General features: G+C 33.9%; 2 protein-coding genes across 2 annotated transcripts; both read right to left on the bottom strand.

Annotated features, from left to right (window-relative positions):
- Positions 1 to 148: 148 nt before the first annotated feature.
- Positions 149 to 2916, bottom strand: Cct6 (chaperonin containing TCP1 subunit 6). Its single transcript, XM_083094630.1, has 7 exons — positions 2660 to 2916; positions 1621 to 2212; positions 1198 to 1533; positions 1041 to 1106; positions 746 to 968; positions 493 to 661; positions 149 to 413 (listed from the first exon to the last, which is right to left on the bottom strand). Exons 1-7 carry the CDS (start codon positions 2794 to 2796, stop codon positions 341 to 343), a joined length of 1596 nt encoding a protein of 531 aa, XP_082950756.1. The 5' UTR covers positions 2797 to 2916; the 3' UTR covers positions 149 to 340.
- Positions 2917 to 3219: 303 nt separating this feature from the next.
- Positions 3220 to 7147, bottom strand: LOC145968473 (uncharacterized). The gene is made up of 2 exons (XM_083093960.1): positions 5615 to 7147; positions 3220 to 5203 (listed from the first exon to the last, which is right to left on the bottom strand). The coding sequence occupies exons 1-2, from the start codon at positions 6315 to 6317 to the stop codon at positions 4803 to 4805; spliced, it is 1104 nt and encodes a 367-aa protein (XP_082950086.1). The 5' UTR covers positions 6318 to 7147; the 3' UTR covers positions 3220 to 4802.
- Positions 7148 to 7279: the final 132 nt, after the last annotated feature.

The following is a 7279-nucleotide window of genomic DNA, read 5'->3' as shown; positions in this document are numbered from 1 at the left end:
TAATATTTTTTTCTTCTTTTCTTTCTCTTAAAAATATGACATGTATTCACATTATGTGTATATTTATAAATTCATACATGTTTTTTTATATTTCTTATCTAAAATCTCGCAACGCTATAAATTTTAGTTATAAGTAAATAATGGAATATTTTGTACAAAAGCATTTTATTAAATTCAATGTGAAAGTTCATTTTATCATGTTATTAAATATTCACATTAGAAGCAAGAAATTAAGCAATAAATTTAGTTAACAGACATAATGCAACATGAATAATAATCTATTAATTTCATTGGTTTTGTGAAAGAAATTATTAATGGGTTCTTAATTTCATAAGAGTTATTAACCCTTTAGTGAAGATAATCCTGCTCTCATTATTTCATCAACCAAAAGAAGATTACTGGCGATTATTGTACTGAAAATAAAAAATTTATCCATAAGTTATTAACGTTGTATACAAATTACTAATAATTTTCACTATTTTAATATCTTACCAGGAATTGATAATTTGTTTCTTTACATTATAATTATCATAAATTCCAGCATCCGCGGGTTTTATAGCTTCTCCTGTGGACAGATCCAATCCTACAGCTTCTTCTAGAGCAGTACTCTCTTCTAATAATTTGACAATTGTATCTTGCGAATCAAATCCACTATTAACAGCTGAAAATAAAAGGGAAGAAACAGATGTTAATAATGACAATTAAGTATTCATAAAATTAGAGATTAAAAAGTACTACGACTTACCAAGAATTTTCGGAATGATAAGTAAAGCTTCCGCATAAGCTTGTACTCCCAGACGTTGCTTTCCTTTTACTTGTTCTTTATATCGTTGGAGAGCTTGGCTAGCTGCAACTTCAAAGGCTCCGCCTCCAGGCACGATTGCAGCATCGTCGATGGCATTCTTTATTGCTCTAAGTCCATCACGCACAGCATCTTTCAATTGTTCCACTGTAAATTTATTAGGTCCCTGGAATATTAATATATTATAAGTATTTTTATATATACATTAGCACAAATAATCAAATATAATTAATTTTACCTTTAATAAAATTGTTACAGAATTTGGTTTTTTGCATTCTTCTATGAAAGTGTACTTGTTTTCTCCCTAAAAAAATGATTAAAGATTATAAGTTATATTTCTATTGGTTATAATCTACAATAATTTAATATGTATTGCATCAAGCATAGAAATTTACCAGCACATGTTCGTATACAAGGCCAGCCCATCCTAAATGTTCTTCTTTCAGATCATCCACAGAATTCATGGCTACGCCACCGCACGCGAGTGCTAAACGCTCCATATTTCTGCGCTTGGCTCTTCGCAAAGCAACAATGTTCTCCTTTGCAAGCATATCTAGGGATTGCGGATCTATTCCTTTTTGATTTATCACAACGAATGATTTATCTGTTCCATCGCACAATTTCTTTTTCAACTCGATTATCTTCTTCACACGATTATCGATAAACACGCGTTCAGCATCCACCAACTTTTCGCGCTCCTCAGCTGACTTATAAAAGAATCCACTATTCACCTATTAAAAATTAAAATCCACACAGTTATACCTTTATTGTTATACTTGTTCAAATTAATTTGTATATTCTTTTCATTACATACTCACCTCACTTTTTTCATATTCTAAGCTTACATTACAGGTCAAGATGTATGCATTTTCTACTCTCTTTGGCATATCCGGATGCCTAGCTCCATGATCAGTGACTATACCACGGATTAGAGTAGTATCAATTGCTGTTCTATGTTGCATTTCCATTGATTCAATCATATGCAAATCTATTTCTTTATTCTCTTGCTTAATAGCCAATACAGCATCCACACAAATCTCAGTTAATTTGTCAGCTACGGTATAGTGAACCTTTGTCCTAAGCGAGGTTCTTGCAATATCCAACAGGCTTGTCTTGACAGGCTCAATTGGAATTTTCAATGTATCCAATATTTCTAATGCCTTAGCACGAGCCAAGTCAAAACCATCGGTAATCACTCTCGGATGTAGTCCCTCTGTTATATACAGATCGGCTTGCTTCAAAAGTTCACCAATGATTAGCACAGTGCTAGTTGTACCGTCACCAGTCATATCGTCCTGAGCTGTAGAAGCTCTCGCTATTAAGGATGCTGTAGGATGCTGAATTTGCATCTCATGTAGGAGTACATTACCATCCTTGGTAATCTTTATATCTCCAGCTCCAGAAACCAGCCTGAAAATTTGATTAGTACCAAACTAGCGTTCGCGTGCCATTATATAAAGAAAATATCTTTATAATGAATTTCATTAAAATTTTGTCAAAGGATTTATTAATATTGTGTTTTTACTGCTATCATATATCGATCATAGATATTAAAATAAACTATTAATATACTAAAGGAAAAAAAAGCGCTTTAATAAGAAATAATATGCACGAAACGTCAAAGGCTTGACCGGCAATTTGTAAGACATGTCCTAATAAGGAGAATAATGTCGGGGAATCGTCGGGAAATCGCGACCAGATTTCTCGGAACCGCGACGATCGGTAACAAAGAATGAACGAGATATATTTCGTTTCCCGGAGAATTCAACGTCAAATAATTCTAAATGCCAAGAAAATTAATTGCGACGAAGACGACGTAGACCAAATTGTGGCACGTGTGAACCTACGGATACATACATCTTCATGGTTCCCTTGGGCCCCAAATTGGTCTTCATCACATCCTGAATCCCCTTCGCGGCAGAAATGTTTATCCCCAGTGCTTGGGCACGCGAGGCGAATTCGGCTTTCGGATTCAGCAAATTGATCGCCGCCATTCTCTCGTTTTTCCGAAATTTGCGTTTGCAAATATTACTCACTCGTTTCGTACTCTTTCGAAGCTTCGAGCTGTTTTGTACAAGATCGATTTTCAAGGCGCGATGTGTGTCGTCAAAGCGTTCTTCAGTCTCGAAATAAATCTCGCAAATTGTAACGAGTTTGTGAACTCGTCGTTAGGTATCAGCAAATCACGTGATTAGTCTTTAAAGGCGGGAAAGATAAAAATGAGAAAAATGAGAAGTGAGAAAAAATTTTGTTAAAACACGTACCTTGTTATCATTTATAAGATAAAAATTACCAACTACAAGTTATATTAGGAAAAATATTATATATATAGAAACAAAATTTATTTTATTAAACAAAAGTTCATTTTATTTAAGGTGAAAGGAAAATGAGGATACTTGAGGATACAAAGTTGAATATAACGTTAAATTAACATGTACTTTGCACGTATTAATGATCGTAAAAAATACATATTATACGTGTACAGTATTATTGAACGCAGAAAGTTTGTAATACTTAATCACAAAAAACGTAGACGATCAGCGAAATTTACGCGAAATATGTACAGAGAAAAAGTCTTTTCTAAAAGGTACAAATATTCTAATTAATCAACAATGGCACTTTAGTAATCGTAATGTCTAATAATAATAAAAAAGAAACAAAGAATTAATATCCAAATATCTTTTGCTATAAAACTCGAAATTGCAAACTCAAATTTTTCTTGTTAAAAAGTTTAAATTAACAGTATTGTTTTTTATAAGATATAAATATTGTTAATATATAAAACTATAGGACTAGAGTATGCAAACAGTGTTTAAGTATTACTCGTTATCCTTTTAGAAAAATATGTAATGTGCTTAATTCTTATACGAGCAAAATTACAAGGTTTTGTTCATTTCTATATCATTCACAATTCACCCAAAATATTTAAGTTTTTACTCAATGCGATATTTACTATAATAATAATATTAATTATATATATATGTATATATATGTTAATATTAAATATATAGATGGATAATATATATATATTAATATTAAATATAATATATTAATTATATTATTATTATATAAATAAAATTACTTATTAATATTTATATGTTATATAAAAATTTCTTAAAATTTTTCAGTGCACATAAATGTGTTACTCGGATAAGAATCATAAATTTAGCACAAACTCTATCAAATCTTTTTATGGCATCATATATCAATTACTTAAATATACAATATGTCGATAAGGATTTGTAATTAGAATGAATAGAAATGTTATTTTGAAAAACTTTTTTTATAGATATTATTTTACACATGATGTTATTCGATATATATATAGAGCTAGAGTTAATAATTCAATATTAAATATTTTCAATGAAATATTTATAAAAAAATATATGTTTTGTCTATAAATGTTTTCAAATAACATCTTTGTGTGTGAATCAACTATTACAAATCTTATCAATATATTTTACATTTTACGAATAATATACATAAAGAGAAATGTGCTGTTTATGCGAGATAATATAATATTTCAATATATTTATCACAAGATACTTGCAGTATATAAATGACTACATTTTAATTTTTAATACAACCATGATTCGATACAACTGTATTATTATATAATACATTGCATCATTGTTGTATTAGAAATTTTAAGATCTAATCATTTTTATATTTAAATGCGTAAAAGTAATGATATAACCTTTCTTCCCATACACATCCATTTTTCTCACCAAAAGAATAAATATTCTCCAGTTAAAACATTATTAAAAGAAACTTGTAATCAGATATTTATATTGAATAGTTACAGTAATGTTTAGAACTTAAAAAAACTCTAAATAGGCTTGATTTTTAAAAGCTACAAGTATTTTACAATATATTAAAACATTAGATTATCTCACAAAATCATTTCTTTTATATATATATATTCTTAATCAGGTATAAAATATGTTAGTATTTCCCTCCAAATCCTTAATTTTATCTTTTTCCTTTAACAGTCCTCTGTTTATTCAAAGAGCACAAAAGTTGCTGATCTTTCAAAAGCACTTGAATCTTTTATATTCACTTCATCATCTTTCATTTCCATTGTAAGTTCAGCCTCATTATTTTCATTATGTGAAACATTATTACTTTTATCTATAGAAGTATCATTTTCATCTACAGATTCCAATGCTAAATTCATTGAAATACCTTCTTCTTTTTCTACATCTTTTATTTCTTTTTCAGCATTACGTTTTCCTTTGGAAATAGCTTTCTTTACGCTTCCTTTTTTTGAATTTTTCGGTTTACTTTCCTCTATTTCTGTGTTCTGGCCATTTTGTTCTTCAATTTCTGCTTTCTCCGACAATGCAAGTTCTGTTTTTGTGGAATTCTTTTTTGATTTTTCCTTTTTGACTGTTGCCTTGGCTGAAAGTAACAAAAAATTATATGATGCAGAAACTCCCAAGTAAATAGATATATAAATGTAGCATTAGAATTTTAAACAATTTCTAAATTTATGCCACTTAACTCAATAGATTAATAAAAACTCTTTATTGTTAATAAAAACCCAATAGATGTCAATAAATAGATTTTGTCACTCGTTAGTTTACACAAATGTTTATTATTCATAATGGCTAGGATGCTCTTTCAAGCACAAATTCTTTAATTTGAAATAAATTTCTTAAAGTTGAAGTACTTTTTAAGTAAAAATTTTATCTTTTGTTTTTTAATTTTTGTCTTTATCTTTTGTTTTTTTATTTTTGTAATAAAAAATTTTTATCTATGACCAATGAAAGCAAAAATCGAGAAAATCTCAGAGTTTGCCAGTTTTCATACCCGTCTTCTTCGCCTTTTCGCGAGATTTCTTGTTGTCCACGATCATCTCGTCGTCGTTCATCTCCGGCGGTTCTTCATCGTCAGCCTCCGCGATCGCCTCTGTCTCGCCAGTCTTGCGCTTTCTCGGTCTCTTGATGACCCGTACCCTCGTCGCTGCCGGTGCAACGTTCTCTTCATTCGCTGCTTTCCCACGACGAGTCGTCCTCTTCGATGGATTCTCATCGTTGACGGTGCCGTTTTCGACATCCCCGGCGCCATTCTTGACTTGGTCTTTCTTCTTCTTGACGACCGGCGCCTTGGCCTTCGGCTTCGCCGTGGCCGTCTTTGTTCCCGCCTTTTTCGTCACCGCGGATTTGCCGCCACCGCGCGTCTTTTTTTCGACCTGCTCACCCGTATTATCGTCCTCTACCATTTTTTCCTCTTCCTTCTGTTTGTTGACAAACATCTTCTTGGACTTGTTCTCCGCATCGTTTTTCGGAGCAACGTCCTTTTGCCTGCTACGCAAATTTTTCGGCGAGAACACGGTGGCCGCCTCCTGCTCCTTCACTTGCCTCACTTGCCGAGGTGGCGCCGTCTTGGCTTGCTTCGGCGGCGTCGATTTCGCGGCGGCCTTCCTCTTCTTCGGCGGCGTCACGTTGCCATCGGCAGCGGCAACCTGGGTGCTCTCTGCCGCCGCCTGCTTCGCTTGCTTGCGCGGAGCCATTTCGATTTTATCTGTATCTTGCCGACTTACTTGGCTTACTCGCTCTGGCCGCTATGCTATAGATCGCGGGCGACCGCGTGCACGCTACTCCGCGTGATGTGATGCCACGAGCAACAGCTGAGAGCAGCGAAGGGGACCGAACGGTCACGAAGAGCGCTAGATTTTTTTCCCTACTCACCGAGAAAATCGCGCGCGTAACGATACTAATAATTCTGTTCCTCGCTGACTCTCCTCGGAAAATTCTTCCTTTTCCGAAACGTTATAACAGACGGCGCAACTGCGCCCTCGAGGACAATCTTGCGACGATCCGGAAGATTCCAGTCCGAGCGAATCGATGTTTCGATTGATAACCGCCAATAACTGTCGCCGGATTTGCCGCGGTCACGAGGACACCTTCTTTTTTCCCCCTCTCGAATGTTTATTGTGTTTGTTTCTCTCGGAAGATGTTAGTTTTCTCTCTTCGCCGATGTTCTAAATCACAGTTTTCACGGGAACTTTCGATCGTGGAGAATCAGTAAATTTTTCACGAATAATTGCGATGATCACGATCGTTGACGCGTGACGTTCATTTTTCGATTCTAAGAATCGGATCCGGTGATCGCGAAAATAACCTTTTCTTTCGCCAACTGAGAATTTCAAGTTGACTCGGTGACTTTGCGACTTTCAAACGTGTCACGTGGCTTTCGAAAGTTCAGACGCGCGCCGAAGCAAGATGGCTGTCGCTATCCTATGTTTATTTCACGCGGAGTATCACGTGTAGAATAATGCATGGAAAAATGATCTAATCATATTTATGAAATTTAAATTTGAACTTTGTTTCTTCTCATTGAATTATTATACTATGGGAACTTTCCAGCAAGTGACACAAGTCGACACAAACATCATTCTATCTTCGTTATTCATTGGAGTTAAAAAAAGACAGAATGATGTTTGTGTCGACTTGTGTCGCTTGCTGGAAAGCT

Source organism: Camponotus vicinus, unplaced genomic scaffold (assembly GCF_025532165.1).
Source record: "Camponotus vicinus isolate PSW18456_S1 unplaced genomic scaffold, iyCamVici1.0 SCAF_3, whole genome shotgun sequence".
NCBI lineage: Eukaryota > Metazoa > Arthropoda > Insecta > Hymenoptera > Formicidae > Camponotus > Camponotus vicinus.
Note: the sequence above shows the minus strand (reverse complement) of the source record. Positions and strands in the feature narration are given on the sequence as shown.

Coding starts and splice junctions, on each gene's coding strand:
- Cct6 (XM_083094630.1), bottom strand. CDS start 2,796: ATGGCGGCGATCAATTTGCTGAATCCGAAAGCCGAATTCGCCTCGCGT. Junction 2,213..2,659: donor CCCAAGGGAACCATGAAGAT/GTATGTATCCGT, acceptor TCAAATTTTCAG/GCTGGTTTCTGGAGCTGGAG. Junction 414..492: donor AAACAAATTATCAATTCCTG/GTAAGATATTAA, acceptor TTTTATTTTCAG/TACAATAATCGCCAGTAATC.
- LOC145968473 (XM_083093960.1), bottom strand. CDS start 6,317: ATGGCTCCGCGCAAGCAAGCGAAGCAGGCGGCGGCAGAGAGCACCCAG. Junction 5,204..5,614: donor CGAAAAGGCGAAGAAGACGG/GTATGAAAACTG, acceptor TGTTACTTTCAG/CCAAGGCAACAGTCAAAAAG.